The sequence below is a fragment of the Triturus cristatus genome, chromosome 5_1 (assembly GCF_964204655.1).
Source record: "Triturus cristatus chromosome 5_1, aTriCri1.1, whole genome shotgun sequence".
NCBI lineage: Eukaryota > Metazoa > Chordata > Amphibia > Caudata > Salamandridae > Triturus > Triturus cristatus.
Genome location: NC_140587.1, coordinates 361669093 through 361685871, shown reverse-complemented (window position 1 = coordinate 361685871; position 16779 = coordinate 361669093). Strand labels below are relative to the sequence as shown.

The window sequence follows — 16779 nt, the reverse complement described above, 5'->3', positions numbered from 1 at the left end:
ATGGAGCAGGTAAGACAAAATGTTGTATACCTCCTCTAAATTGCATGAAATTAATTATGTAATCATTCTAAAATTAATTTACATAACATGTTTGAAGTGGAAGTGGTACTAATCAATATTTGCACCTTGATAAACATAAATACACGTGGGACTAAAATTGCTAATTGCATGGCAAAGTTAAATAATTAACAATGGTACGCAAACTAACCTTAGATTGTGTTAAAATAGTGAAATTGCATGGTTTGTATTGCTTTGTGATTGTATTGTGGCTTAAAGTTAGCGTATGGTAAGTATTATCGCTTTAAATGTTGCTGGAGCTAGGAAAATACTAATATGTAGTAGGATTAGTGTGGGTTTAAACATTAGAACCTTCATTTCTATATTTTGATTGCTAGTATGTCTATTTTCGCTTAGTTAACATTCAGGCCTACTAGGCCGCAGTACTCAAGATGGCGTTCTCTGAAGCAGATGCCACCAAGTGCGCACGATGATTTCTGCGCATGCCCAGATAGCTCTGGAGATCACAAGGTGGAATGAACTCCTGACATCGTGTTCCTTGCCAAGGTCAATGTTTTGGGGACTTGACCGCAAGCCAGAAGATGAGCGTATGGGAACCAAGGAAGTGACAAAGAATGAAACCCTTTTGCCTAATGAAAAGATACATTTGCCGGTCCCCGCATGGGAATCAGAAGACACTATGCAAAACCAGTTTGCACTGGGAAGAGTGCAATGAACTATTGATAACACCGAACTGTCCAATCAGAACATTTGGTCTGCCCCCAAAGTTGCCATATTTTGTATGAAGTAAGGCACAAAAAGGGTATAAGAACCCCTCATCTGTCATTACGTGTGTGGTATTGAGGGTTGGTTCAGGAGGAGTTCGAGAGTTGCAGTTGGAGTTGCGGTCGTGATAGTCTTTGGGTTATTTCTTAAAGGGAGTTCTTGTTGGGTGGTTGTTCCTTTTAAATTTCTGACTTTCTAAATTTCATTAAATTCTGTGCGGCCAGTTTGGGCGTGGAGTTAATCTATGCTGTGGATTGATATATGGACTTTGCAGAATTGTTGCATTGTACCCTGTATTTTACCTGACGGTTTGATCCCTTGGTGTGGGTCAGACAGCCTGTCTAGGGGAGTTTTACCTGAAAATGCGGATAACTCCCTGTTCGATCTGAAGCTATCATCGCCTGTTCATTGGTAAATGATTTGCTGCATTTTTCCTAAATTTATATTTAAATGAAATTTCTAAATGCTTGATACTCATTAATAAATCTGAATTTCTAATTATGAACTGTAGTGAATAAATGCACGTTTAAAGGGAATGATTAACAATTTAGATAAACAACGTTGAAATAACAAGAAATGAGTTATTGTGGTTCTTTAACCCCTTCGGTGCTCATGACGGAACGGTTCCGTCATGAGCCACGGTTGAGCTGTGCTCATGACGGAACCGTTCCGTCATGACCACGCCCGCGCAAGATTCCGTCAGCACAGCGGCGGAATCTGCGCAGCATGGAAGGGGTTAAATTAATCACTGAAAAGATTAAATGATTTCTAGACTTTAATTGTGTGTTAGCTGGTTCTAATTCACCATCAACCAGTCCAACTAGTTGGTCCATTGACCAAACAGTGGAGTGCCTTGATGATAAAGTCAGAATTCTGAAAAGTGTATATAGAATGTAAATATAAAATAGTAAAGAAAAATTATCTTGATAGATAATAAGGTACCCACATGTCCAGCAGCCCCTTCTCCTGTGTACAGATTCGAGTGAGTTTTGTGTGGATATGACGTGTGTTGCTGTTATGGGCCCCACCAATGAATGTATAAATGAACCTTTGTGAATAAGAATCTGTGACATAGGGAGAATATGTACATTTTGTCCCTTGCGCTGGATCATCTTCAATCTTCGTTGAAACCCATGGAAGACTGATTCTTATTACAGACACTGATTATCTGCCTATAACATCAAGACTGCAGTTTTTTTTCAGATTGTACAGCCTCACCTCGAGATCACTATACTTTACAAATCTATATTCAGGGGTATGGTATGTGTAAATGGCTGTTTTCCCTTTGATTCTCCAGTTCAACAAACTTTCATCAATGGTAATCAATGCTGCCCAATAGATTATGTGTTTTTGTATGCTTATTTTTTCAACTTAATAGTGGATTTCAAAGTCTTGCAAATGGAGGTTAGTGATCACCATTAGTTACATCTAACTGTACAGCTTTTGGCACCATATGTACGAGAAAATGTATTTTTGATACAGGTTGATTTCCCCTCCCCACAAAATAATGATCGTATCAATAGTAAACACCTGTTAGTTCTGTAAACATTTTCAACAGAGAGAATAAAATATGTAATTAAACAGGTGGTGGAATGTCTTTATGTAAAACTGAAAACCACTTTCCACCAGGATTTTTTTTAACTTCCAACCAATGTAAGTAAAAGAGATGGCTTGATGGAGACTCTAGGTGCTTTAAAGCCGAAACAGGAAACTAAGAAGAATAACTGAGAGCTCAAGCAGGGAAGAGGTTTTAATCTTATTTAAATCCCTGAAGTCCGAATATAAAGAGCTAATCACAAAGAAAAAAGAGGCTTCACAATAACAACTGTTGGGATAGTATGACTAGTGAGATTTCGTCTAGAGACTCCAGAAAATATTCTCAATTAGTGCAGCAAGGCAAGGGCACAAAACCTTACAGAGCCCTATATATGATTGCTGAGGAGGTTTGGGTAAGTTATCAAGGGGATCTATATTCAAATTGTTACTTAAAAGCAGCTCAAAAATGTGTTACTGATGACGGGGAGATTGTATCTGTATTTTTAGTCACAACCATAAAAAATGAAGGGCGCCACCCCTCCTAGGGGGCGTGGCGCCATTAGTGGCAACAAAGGGACGACAGTGTAGAGATCCCTTCTGGGTCACGTAACCCGGAAGGGGATACCAATTTGGAAACCGGAAGTGCGTAGGGAGGAAGGAAGGCAGGCTGACTCCGGAAGCAATTTACCTCTGGCGCGAGGCTTGAAAAACCAGCGAGCCAGTAGACGCCCCCTCTTTGTCCACTCGCCTGCTGGGGTCAGAGGTCGCATTGGAAGTTCCTGCTGGGATCGCGAGCGGCATCTCGGACGTCGAAGAGTCCAAGCGACTTTAAGTGCAGGCGAGCGGGCCTCACAGTGTGCTTGTCGAAGCGGATGTTTATATAATTTAGTCCGGGGGGGCTCCGCGTGTGAGTGCGGGTAATTTAGTGCGATTGGGGACTTACTTTTCCATTTTGAGGTGTAATCATTAGACTGTGACTGGCCATATGCGGGCGGTTGGTGTTTGGGGGTGTGTCCAGGGACAAGGATTGGTAGGTTGGTGTAGCCACATGGGCTTGTATGGAGACTTGACAACAGGTCATTGGATCTCGGTCCTCTGACATGGAGAGGCAGGGTTGCCTTATGTGCACCTGCAGCAGGCCCTTCAAGCACCTCTAGTATGTATTTTATGCATTAAGAATAGGAGGGAAATGTGTGGAAGAGTTTCATTATGTAAGGGCTTAGTGAGGTCAGCAGAGTGTAGGTGCCCTGGGCAGTCTTTGAGGCATTTGAGGGCTGGAAATGTGTCTGTGCCAAGGAAGGGATTTGGGAAGCGTGTTTGGAGAATTTGTGTGCTATGGATCACGTAAATGCTGGCTGCGGAGACAAATGATATGTTCTTAGTTTGGATGAGATGCAATTAAAGCACTGTGTAATTAGGGCGCGATGCTGCAGTGGTCGTGTGCCTCCTTGAATTTCTGCTCTTTACTCTGTAAACTTGGCAGCTTCAGATCTTTAAGTGTGCACTCTATTCTCCACTCATAGCAGATGCTTCTGGTTTCTGAAAGGAAAGAGAGCAGGAGGGTTTCATACTCAGCAGTCGCTAGGAACCTAGAAATGGCTGCCAGCAGGTCGTATTTCGGAGGAATGCCTCAGATTGGGACCTTTCTAGCAGCATGCAGGTTCACCCTGGACATGGCAAACTGCTGGTATGTCTTTGAGGCGGCATCAGTGACGCACAGCCCTGGCCCTTTCTAAATCTCTCCAACTGATCCTGACGAAGGCGCTTTTTATCCTCTCAAATGCGTCAGCCTTGATCGTTACACGAGAGGCGGTGAACCTTGCCGAATCTAGGACATACGGGCGATAACAGAGCTTCAGACAATGCATGGATATTTATATGAATACATGTTGGATCTAATGGACACCATCTATAATAGACCATCTGCAATTAGACATTTTTGGAGACCGGCACTTATTTTTGCTGATCAGTTTTTACCGGGTAATTATATTGAATTTATTCGCTAAAGCAGAGTTTTGCCTATTAAAAAATACTGTACTATAATATGTCAAACATGAAGTGCTCGTAAACACAACTTCCAGATCATTTTTTAATGTTGTGAGATATATTTCTCCCTTTGCTTTGAGTTGATTCATGTAGATAATTTTTAGACTAGAGAGATGAATGGGAGTAGACCCAGTTTCTTTTTGTGTAAATATTCTGTTTCTTTATAAATATTCCATAAACAAAGTAGTGATTTATAGCAAGGCGGTCCTGTTTGGAATCACTCCCTCCTGTTTTGTATGCTTTGTGGAAGACTATCCCATGGGTGGTGTGATTTCTTTTGTTTCACGTGGATCTTCCTAACAGGAGTCTTCACATGGTGAGCATCTTTGACATGGCACGGGCCTCTGGGCACTCTTTCCTTATGTCTATTTTGGGCAATGATTTCTGGTGAAACATTGCGGTGCGTGCGGCTTTGCCCACTGGAAGGATGGCGTTGAATCTGAGTTATGTCCGCAACTGCTTCTGCCTGGAGGGCAAGGACTCGCAACCTGCGGGTTGTGGTTCCGATGCCTCCTGTAGAGCATGTTGCACAGATACGCAAGTTCCATGTAGACATGGCAGAACCAAGAGCTATGTGATCTTCGTTCACGAACATTACACCAGGGATGGCAGATGGAATTTCCAGCAATCACTGTCTGTGCAAAAGTAGGACATTAGATGGTTCCACTTTATTCTTAAAGTTGAAACCGGAACATCAGCTATAAAGTGAGAAACGACATGATTTTGTTTCCAATTCAGCATTCCTTCTTACTCTGAGTTTCTAATTTAAAACAGGAGCACAAAGGAGAAGACATTTTTGCTGAAGCAAAAGATTCTGCCCTGCTGGAAGTGTAAGGCCCATAGATTTATTTTCCTTGTACCACGAAGAAGAGAATGTCGGCGGCAGAATGGAATTGAAGGTGGATCCTCGTGTAGATCCATTATTCTGGGTAACTTGTTAATGAGTCGATACTGCACACAATATTTTATTTGTGTTATTTGTCAGTTGTGCTTCAGTTTATCCCTTGAGTGTCTGCTGATGGGAGCTTGTTGTGGTGGGACACCTGAGACACCCAGCGCCCCACAGATGCACTACGTCACGCTGCAGTGTAGGGGTTTTATTTGCTCTCCCACACCATGCACCAGTGTCGTTCCTGGACTCCTGGTGGTCCTGGCGTTCATCTGGACAAGAGAGGTGAGTCTTCTATTTGAAGCCCAGGATTTAGAGCCCCGTCTTTATGTCTGAGTCCTTTATTGATTAAAATGGGGAAACGGAAGCACCCTGAATCCAACACCATGTCGTCCTACTCTAGTAGACTCTTTGTTCAAATGAGCGAGTAAAGGTGTGACCACAGTACCTGTCGCTGCATTTGGAAGGCAGGGATCGGCCTCATTCATTTTGCTGATATCAGTGGTTCATTCGCTGTGTGCCACGCCCGCAGTGCTGATCTTTTCTAGTGGACAAGAATCTTGGTTGCAATGGCTGTCGGGCGGGTGGCATTGTAACGACAGACCAGCGTACCTCTGAGGAGTGGAGGGCGCTGATTGAAAGAGGGAAGATGGGTGGCTGCAAGTACAACTTGAAGCACACCCGTCTCTGTTTGTGCGCTGACTGCTCCCAAACCCACTCACATGAGCATGCTACATCACAAGAGTAACGCACACGGATGGTGGATTACCCAGAAATCACAGTGCTTTTTGCGGATGGTGGTGACAGATGATGGGACCGATTAGACTTTGGCAGGTCAAAAGGTAGAGATGGAGCTGAATGTGCATTTATAACACAATTTTCGAAGCTGTGTTGTTCTTTGGGCCATGGGATTCTTTGGAGTTTTCTAGCATGAGTTCTGAGCATAGGATATTCAGTTTGTGAGGGTCACTGCATACCAGGCCGTGTCTGCGGAGTGAAGGGGGAATCATATATGTTGGGGTGACTAGTTTAATAGCTGTGTGGTGGTTGTTGATTTTCACTTATCAGGTTATGAAGGGTGAGACGAAATATGGTGAGTGGAAATGGCAATGATGCTGCTGATTTGACTTTAGCATTTTGAGTTATGACTGGTCGACTTGGACTCAAAGACATATGTGATTTAATTAAGAAAAGTTGATCGAAAATGTTAAACTCTGACCAGGTTCATGAATTGCAGTTCCCACAGTGCCAGGGACACCCTTCCCTCTTATTATAAGTAGGACAATGGAAGAGCCCATGTGACGATCTCCCCTTTCAGTGAGCAGGGTTCTGTGCAGCATCATCTGCGATTGTGTCTGAACAGCAGACACAGAGGCATTATGCTGGCACTGCAGATGTTTGAACTGCATTGATAGCAAGTGAATAAAGGGAGCCGGGATGCTGAATACATGACTCATGTACGGCCACCAGCGAAACAAGCACGCAGAACGGGTTAGATCAAACATTCGGAACATTCTGTAGATCTACGTCATGTGATGGCTTTTGGGGATTCAAATACATTACCTTCACTAATCATTGCATCTTCTAATTTATGAGTTTAGGCAAAGCCGGTTCAATCGAAATCATTTGGTAGCACTGCCTGACCGGGCAGTGTCAGCTACCATAGCGCCTGAGCTTTGACTGTATTTCAACCGAAAGGTGTTACAATACCCCTCCGTTGACCTCAGGCTTACCAATTGTACTAGTAGAGTATGAGTGGAAACACATCGTATCAGGTACCATTGTGGAAGCCTTCTGAAGGAAAAGGACGCATCTAAAATAATGCTAGCAGCTGTCTGACCAATTGGGAAGAAGTTCATTAACCCAGGTTAGAGCAGGAGGAGAAGGTGAAGGCTCCAGGCTGGCATTAGGCCTTCCAGGAGGCGATACAGGGTCAGGGATCTAAATGGATTTGCCAGGCCGCCATACGGGCACCAGAGCTAGCCTCTGTTACTAAAAGTAGACACCATGCTTCTCATGCCGATTGGAGACACTGGACTTCCATTCCTGGTCGCATACAACCGATGATCACTTTTGTCTGCAGACAGCAGGTTTCCGTTGCTAGTCCTAGATATCATGATTCTGTTTATTTGCAGAACATCAGCTTCATCCATGGCTGCTGACTCCCACTCCGGGCATTTGATCTACATAAAACTTGACTACCAGTTCTATCAACATAACGCATGTCCACAATTTCTATCTAACTGAAATGCTATTAAAGTAGATTTTCATCTCACTGGATTACCTGTCCCTCACATGACTTTCTCTCACAGAAGAGATCTTGTATGTTGATTTTATTTGGTCAACAGTACTTGAACCTGTGGTACATCAATGAAAAATACATCGATAACTTGCAAGGCTGGCAGAGCTGTAGCATGCGTCAGGACAAACGACATTCTTTGAGCAAACTTCTGCATCGCTAACAATCACCAACAATAGACATTCAAGAATGCTGCTTTGTTTGATGATGTCAGCTTGGGTTTTGGGATCTATTGTGACATCATTCAGTAGACAACCCCTTTAATACTATTCTTGGTGATGGGAACAGAACCACTTCCAAAATACCATTAGGTTCTTCTACTCTTCCCTGCAATGTCATTCTGAGACAAGAGCAGGTAATTGGAGCGCTGAGGGAGTTAAATCTGATTGGGTGCGGTGGATGGTGTGATTGCTGCACATGCCCCATTGTTGTGGCAGAAGTAGAATTTTGTGCACAATGGAGAAGGCAATTTGCATACAGAAAAACCCTCTCACTTTGTTCAAGTGGGATATCAATCAGTGTGGATGTGGATCCACCATAAGAAATAATACCACGAGCTTTTTAAGGTAAACCACACTTTTAATAATTTAAACTTTGGTTCACACCCTGGGTAGCTATGGTACAGAACAGAAAGGCTTAACATAGGAAAACATGTAAAGTATTTAGCAGTATTAAAACAGTTCAAAAGTCAAAACATAGCTGTGAGAAAGTGCCTCTTTTTGCATGATAAAACCCCACTTTTTGCCTGGTTTTGATGTGGTTTCAATTGTATGGCACAGGTCCCTGCCAACCAGGTCCCCTGTGCCAGGTCTTCTTCCACAAAATATGTCCACAGTTGGTACTTCTGCCCCCTGTAAGTCCCTAGTTAATGGTACCCTGGGTACCTGGGGCCTAGGAGCTGACGAGGGTTCCTTGGGACCCCCCTCTCTGGGACTATGCCACTGCCCTTGCAGCTTGCATGCTCCTGGGAGGGAGAGTCGACATGGCCATGCCAGCCAGCACTGCCTGGAGGTTTAGGAAAGTCACCCCTCTAGCTTGCCTTACAGCCCTAAGGCAGTGTGCACTATACCACAGGTGAGGAAATATCTGCATGAGCAGATATGCCCCTACAATATTAGGGTCCATTGCTTAATATTGTAAGTGCCGGTGAAGCCATAGAGAGTACATGGGCTGGAAACTCGACAACTCGAGCTCCATAGTACCATGATGGCTTCACTGAACACAGGAGCGTTTGGTACCAAACTGTTCCTCTCAATGATGCCAGTGTGTGATTGTTTGTACCGTGATCTCAGAGGGCCCCTCAGTGGTGCCGACTGAAAACCTACCAACCCTGGCATGGTCTCTGACTGGCTACAGGCAGCCAGCCACCCCCAGACATGTTTCAGGACCCCTGGGTAGAGAGCCTCTGCTCTCTGGGACCAGAAACAAGGCACATCCTGTGCTGGTTCTCTCTCCTTTAAACATTGTCAAAATGCCTTGCATCCAATTGGCACATTTAATGCACTTGTAAAGTAAAGTGGTGCTACATGTACCAGGGCCTGTAAATTAAATGCTACTGTTGGGCCTGCAGCACTTATTGTGCCCCCAACATTTTTTTTTAAAGCTTTATTTATAATTTTCACATATATATATAATGGTAAAATAAGTCCACATGTTTCAAGGTAGTTTATATAACATCTTCTGTCCTGTATTGATAGCAAGTACGCAAAAGTTTTTCTATTACACAGTTATTATACACAGAGTAATAGGAACTCTAATATTCATCCCGTGGTGTTCCTGCATGGGCAGTATGCTCTGTCTGTGGGCTCACTGAAGTTTGTGCCAGTGAATATGAACTGAAGGGTTGCCATATGTCAAGTGGTCTGGACACTGGAGGTTGCAATTGAGCATGAAGATCACTATTAGTGTTGCAGTATGACATGCTGAAATCCAGCCTTTTTACGTCTGTGGATGTTTACTCCCCTAGTGTAATGCTACCTCACGCTTCGTCAGCAATAACGCTAACACGCTGAAGTGACGGGAGGATTTAGGAATGTCTTGTACGCATCTTAGTAATGCCTGTAGGGGTGAAGGAGACCTGCTCATGTCTGTCATGCGAGGTAGTTCATTAAACACCCCTGTCCAAAATTGGGCCACCTTGTTGCATGTCCATGTCATGTTTGCAAAATCTGCCATTAGAGTGTTACATCTGGGGCAAGTTTGCAGGCGTGTAGAATCCATTCGGTGCACCCTAGCAGGAGTAATGTAAGTTCAACGTAAAAACTTGTAATGAAATATTTTGTGTTTGTGATTAAAGGAGACTTTGCATGTTTACTCGCAACAGACGTGCCACTGATTGTCTGTGAGTGGTTGTCCCAGGTCCTGCTCCCATACTAACCAATTGTGCCACCAACTTAAGTAGCCTTTTAAACATGTCTAAGGTCTGCCATTGCAGCCTGTGTGTGCAGTTTTTAATATGTATATGTCACTCTTAGACGACGACTCTTAGAGTAGGGCCTAAGCATCCAGAGAGTAGGGTGCCGTGTATTTAAAAAGTTGGATATGTACTTTTAAGTTTTACATGTCCTGGTAGTGAAAACTCTTAAATTAATTTTCAGTACAGCAAGGCCTACCTCTCCCATAGGATAACATTGGGTTGCCTTACTGCATTTATTAAGTGATAACATCCAATTGGGGGCAGGTAGGAATATCAAATTTGGTGTCTAGAAAACTGTGATTTAAACACTCTTGAATGGTAAAGTTCGATTTCAAGTCAGAGTTCTGAAAATACCACTTTTAGAAAGTTACCATTTTCTTGTCCAAACCTTTTGGTACCTGCAGTCTGTATACTGGGTCACTTGACTAGGTGTATCTTGCATTTGGTCTTTGTGTATTTCTCCCAGACAGTGTGGCAAAAGGGGAATAGATATTGGCAGGATGGGCCATCTCTGACTTGATAGGGTTGAAGAGTTGTCACCTACCACACATACACATTACAAAGCCTCTGCCTCAGCACACTCATAAAGGGTTTCACACCAATCCTTTGTGACCCCAGACAAGCCTAGACCAGGGCAGGGAGGCAGGAAATTCCAAAGACCTCTCGGTGGAAACCTCCAGAACCTTTTCCTACTTCAAAGCTGACACCAAATATAAATATTTGTCCATTAGGCCCAACTCTTCAGTACACTGGTGTACCGGTGGAAGACTCAGAAGGACTGAGTTACATCTCTGCTGCCAGACAGACTTCTACTCAGCTCCCCTGCTACTTTACTGGTGTGCTGTCTGCTGTCTACTTGTTGAGAATGAGACTGGACCTTCATCGTTCATTTCAAGCTGAAGTTACTCCAAAGGTCAGATCACTGACCTCCTGTTCTGAGCTACAAGGGACATAACAAGCTCCAGAGGCCTCCCTGCATTTGCCGAGCAGACCTGTTTCCTGTACCCGCTACTGGACCTGCTGTTGGAGTGAGTTCCTAATCCCCAAGTGGTGCCCCTAGGTCCTGGATGCTTGGTGTGGCATTGGTTGAACCTGGCCTGTCCATGCCATGATCTTGCTGCCCGCCATTAAGAAGCTGATGTGTACCTGACTCTTTGTGACACATCGTCTACCAGTGACGCCTGGCAACTCAAGATCTGAACTTCATGCTACAGCTTCAACAGCCCATGGTGACTGCCTCGACTGATCTTCCTGCTGCAGCTATATCCGTCTACGATGTCCAGCCTTCTATTCGTGTACAGCAACGACCATCTGCGATGCTCTCACTGCTCCTCACGAACACTACGGTGCGCACGGAACTCTTTGTGCTGAACTTTCGAAGGTAACTCTTTCAGAGGGACTAACCTGGTTCCTGTATCCAGCCCACGCTCCCTCGTGGTCTGTATGAACTTGTGACTTACACCCGGTCCCGACTGACCAGATAACTGTAAGTGGCGCTTTGTACTTTTAGGTGATATACTTACCTTAAATCTTTAAAATTGCAAATCTCCAGTTCTACTGGTAGGATTCTTGATGTTTTGGTCTCAAATAATGTATTACTTTTTTTCTATTTGCCTATATTGGTGTGCACCTTTTCTTGTATTGTATTTTCACTGTTTTACTGTTTGAAGTGCTGCTTAAAAACTTTACACGTTGCCTTAAGTTAAGCATGACGACTGCTTTTGTTCCAAGCTACCAGAGGGATAGGCACAGGTTGATTTGCGGTTTGCTTGTTTTTCATCCTGACAACAATTGTGGTTATGCTTGAGCAGGGTTTCATCCACTTCAACCATAGCCCAGTTCCTATAATATCATAACCTCAACAACAGTGCTGTGAGCATTGTCCTGTTTCTGGTCCTTCCACGTTCTTGGAACCACACACTGGAACTCTCTTACGGATTATCAGAACCAATCAATCCAAAACTAAAGGAGTTGGAAACAAAACAAACTAAAAATCTGCCTCTTGAAACTTAAAGAATTATCTAATAGCGCAAATAAGTCAATTTGTTTTTACCAACCTTCAACTAGGAGCTGCTTGCTACACTGTCTTATTGTAGGTGATTTGTGTTGTACGGTATTGAGTTCTTTAATTGCTGTCTCTGTCCCCGCTCTTCATACAACAGCTTGCTAACACATACCATTTAGTACCACATTGATCTAATGTCCTATGTACTAAAACAAAAGCGCATCCTACTGTACAATATTTCTATCTAAATGGTATTTGCTTCTACTAAAACGTAAGTCCATTCTATGCAGGATCCTTGGAGAGTAGTAAAGGATGCTACTTTGATAATGCGGTCTACTGAAATCTATCTTGGTTCAAAAGGATCCCGGTCTCTGTCCATGGTATTATTATTTCTGTTATTTCTCTTTGTAATGGAGTTAGTTTAGCCATGGATGTGCTTGGTGGTTGCTTTTAGTTTTCTGCTTCTTCTATGAGCTAATAGTGTATATTACTTCTTACACCAAAGCTGCCATTACTTCTATGCTTTTACGTTCCGCACCCACTAGGGATATCACTTCTCAGTGTCAGAGAGTGCACGAGGATGAGGAGGCGTCAGTGGGAAGTGGAATAATAATAAAAAAGCCGGTGAATAATAAAGAGTATACCTTTAGGTGATGAGAAAGAAGAAATGATGGAAACGAACATACACAACGGATGAGCCCAATTGAAAACCTGCACAGAGTTAATGTGTAAGTAGACGTAAAGAATGTACACAAAACAGTAACTTCGCAGTTAAAGGTGTGTTACTGCCTTGCCATTAATAACCACTTTACAAGACTTTTGAATGTGCTATGCACTTAACTTGGCTATTAAACTTTTGGGAAGGATTTTTTCACGTGGAAAGAAATGAAAAGGGGTGCTGGTTTGCGATTCCTTTCAAGTCGGTTACGCTCATTTATTTCCTCTCCGGTGTAATGCCAGGCACACCCATAATGGGGCCTTGCTCACTGTCAAACATGTTGAGAAACAAAAAAAAAACATTAAAAAAGAATGCGCGCTAGTTTTTTTCTGCTGAGGGCAATAGCATTAAATAGGTACAATTTCCTGCTTACAGGACCATTTTGCATTGATTTGATGCCCACTATTCCTCTTCCTGATTATGAAACCGGTGCTCTGAGCGTTAAATCCCCCATATCCTGGCCAGACAAGCCATCTATTCCACCGGCCATTTCCCCGATGGACCCTTAGAGGCCGGTTTTGACAGCCAGGACCCCTCTTGATGTCACTTTCCCCAGTTCCACGGGATTAATGTGTTTCTAGAGAGATGTGATTCTAGAGAGAGGGAGGGAGGGGAGGTGAGAGAAAGCATCAGCGATGGAGAGGAGTGAAGAAGAGGGAGAGAGACAGAAGAGTGATATATATAAAGATAAGGATACCGCACCGAGAGGAAGCAGCCTGCTGGTTTGAGCAGCTTTCCAGGGCTGCTCTTTGCAGACTGCACTTGCGGCTCAGGGAGACTCAGCCGGGCTTGGTGAACTATCAAATGATTCCGAGAAGAAATGTCAGCAGGCCGCAGGCAGCACGAGGGATGCAGACGGATCCGCCCAGGGCGGGTATTCTGTGGTTTTCTGTTCTGGGCAGCACTCATTGGCCTGCTGTTCTGGCCTTTTACCACGACGTATTGCTGAGAAAAATAAAACATTCATGATTCATTCTGTCAAAGTTATCATTTGAAAACCTATTTTTCAGTAATTTGTGGCTCTTATTGAACTGGAGTTTTTGACATCATTTTCCTTGGGGGTGGCAGTAAGGGGGTTGTGGGGAATCGTCACTGCTGTCAGAAAATGTTCACTCTGAACCGAGAATAGTTTCTAAAATTCGATATTATTGAAAGCAACACGAATCTCTGCCTGACCCGCACCATTCCGCGGAACTGCGCGGTGTTTCCGCGGACAGGAACGGAGCCTCGTGTTCCGTGGGCCCTCAGGCACTCCACATGTTGCTGATGGGTACACACCGCGCTGCCACGGCATCGCCCACTCAAAAGCACCGTGGTACGAACCGGGTGCATAAAAAGTCCGTGATTGTGTGATCTACAAGCTGACATGATGCCATGTAGGGATATCCGAAGAAATCAGAAGATATGTTGATACGCTGCTGATTTGCGTATTTTACGGTAAGGAGAAATCGCCCTCAGCACCAATTGCTTCAGCTCTTTTCCCGTATTTTGTCCCGTAATTTTATAAGCACTGACACATCACCTTGGTCAATTGAGAGCACCATACTTAGCAAATCACATGCATCACGGTCCTAATTAAGGGGCTCATAATGATGGCGGGCGGACATCAGTCCGCCCCACCATCATAACGGGGATGGGACCGACGTGCGGCGGTCCCACCGGCCCAAATAGGATGCGCCAGCCATACTGGCAGGCGCATCCTGCCCTTTTACCATTGCAGATGGTGCTGCTGGCTGCAGCCCGGTCCGCAATGGTAAAAGGGCATCCACAACATTTCCCTGCACCATGTGGCAGGCACCACGCAGTGCCTGCAAACTGGTGCAGAGAACTGTAGGGGGGTACCATGGGTACCTCCCAAGTGCATCCCCCTACACCGCCAGGGGCTGTCAACGGGGCCCCAATACCAATCCCCGCCAGACTTTCCATGGCAGCATCGCCGCCATGGAAAGGCCTTGAAAACACCCACATCATCATATGGCTGGCGGTGCTTGCTAGGCACTGCCACCATATTACTGGCCCAGCTCCGCCCAGCCGGCAATCGTAACGATTGCCGACTGGCGGAAAAGCAGCGTATGGACTTTGCGTACGCCGCGATACCCACCGCCTTCTTAATATGGCAGGGGGTATTTCTCGTTACAATGGAGTAACAGGATCGTTACGCCATCGTAATGAGCCCCTAAGAGTGGCCCGTAATAATCCCCTTTTATTCCCTTCTCTGGAATTACCATTACTGGGTCCCAGTAATCGTGGAATGGAGAGAATAATGGCGATGACAAGAATTTTTGGAGAAAATTGCGCGCGAATAAAATTTACTATGTTGATTCTTCCTTGCCTTTTCCCAGTATTTCACCCTGAAACTTCGTCTCCGTGCAGCAGATGAAATTTCCGGGTCAAACCGATGGAGCTGCAGTATTCCCACGTAAGTTATAATTCTGATGGGTCTAGTAACTCAGGTTAGCAGCTCCATTGACATTATGGGCCACTCGCAATGAAGCCTATTGATGTGGAAGTCCATTTGGATGTAAGGAATGGCCTAGGTGTAGCTAACACTGACCACTCTTCCAGCATGAGTTTCTCTAGTTGAAGACTACATGGAAAAGTTCATGTTTCAGGACTGGCTAAAACCAAGCTGTGAACCAACATTACGGGCATGCTGTCCAGATGAGTAAATATTCCGGGTTACGTGGGTACCTGGCTTCGCAAGGCATGTCTTCTGTTCTTTCTTGTGCCGACCAGACTGCGCACTTCCATCGGCAGAGCTTGCAGGGCTCAGCTTTCTCCTGGCATATTCTTCCTCGCTGACGGTGTGAAAACCGATGGGACTGTTACCGGCTTCAGAAGGAGTCTTGACTGGGGACACAGACTGGCTGCTGGGACATCCTGTGTCATCTGAAATAACAAAAAGCAGACTTGCTTGAAATGATCATCATTCATTTGAGAGGGGAAACGGTACATTCTTGCAACAATAATAAATCACAGTCCTTTGCATAAAAAACAATAATATCAGAGCTAGATAAGTGGTTCACCACTTCAGTATGCAGATACACTTAATTAGCACATATGGACTGTCAATATTAATCAACAGTGCTGAAAGAAAAAACACTCTTGAAAAAGGCACAGATGAACACCAAATAATTATGGTGGATACAGGATTCCGAGTAGAACGAAATCCCAAAGTGAGGTTGCATCATAGTTAAAAAAGCAGAATGCAATATGGTTATTCCAGTGATTAGGAAACAGAAGTGAAAAAGGAGCAGCTTTGTAACACAGCAATTTGGTAAACAAGCCCACAAGGGGATGTGGGGAGAGTAAGACAGCAGACTTCCTGGAAAGTAAGACTCAATTTTTCATGGAGAGCTCCGGAATTTGAAAAAATCAGTTTGTTTTTAGAACCTAGAAGATAGTATAGTGGCCTTAAACTGAATATCCTGTTCCCTGGTTATAAATGATTTCTCCTTCATTAGTCAGAAAAGCCATAATCCAGGTCTTACAACCCACAGTAAATGGTCAGCTTCTGAGTCCTGAAGAAAAAAATGACCTTTAATTTCCTGCAAAAGTGTATGTGCAAAATTTCACATATTAAAAGGAACTTTATGGTTGTCTAGGGTACTATGCAGCTATTTATTTTAGGGCCAAAGTAATTGATCTTCCTATAAATCTGGAGTCTAATGGCAGTCTAGCTGGGTCAGATCAAACTAGATTTTCAGAATAACCACGTGAAATGCATTTACATAAAGGAATCGAAATGTACCTCATTTATATAGTCGGTGGCCATCTTGAATCCTTAAACTGGGTCTGACCATCTTGGACCTGCATAGTACCTCTCTGATTCAAAGTAATTGGAGCTTTCCAATATGATGGATTCGGTAACCTCAAGGAAAAGTGTAGTATTTTTTTCTGTACGACTCTAGGTTAGTAGACTCCATATTTAATTTGACCAGATTTCTCTATAGCCGCTCTGGCATTCTTGGCCGCTGGAATGGTATGATAAGCTGAGGGCTTGAAGATTAAACATTCTAACTTAAAGTTGGACATTGAGCACACTGATTGAAATTAATGTATATTGAAATGTATCATTAGTTACACA

General features: G+C 43.9%; 1 protein-coding gene across 1 annotated transcript in view; it reads right to left on the bottom strand.

Moving 5' to 3' along the window:
* Positions 1–16779, bottom strand: part of SYBU (syntabulin) — a 208833-nt gene that overhangs the window by 95938 nt on the left and 96116 nt on the right. Inside the window, exon 3 of the mRNA XM_085605080.1 lies at positions 15384–15581. Coding sequence (XP_085461206.1) covers positions 15384–15581 — 198 coding nt within the window. The remainder of the gene's footprint in view (positions 1–15383; positions 15582–16779) is intronic.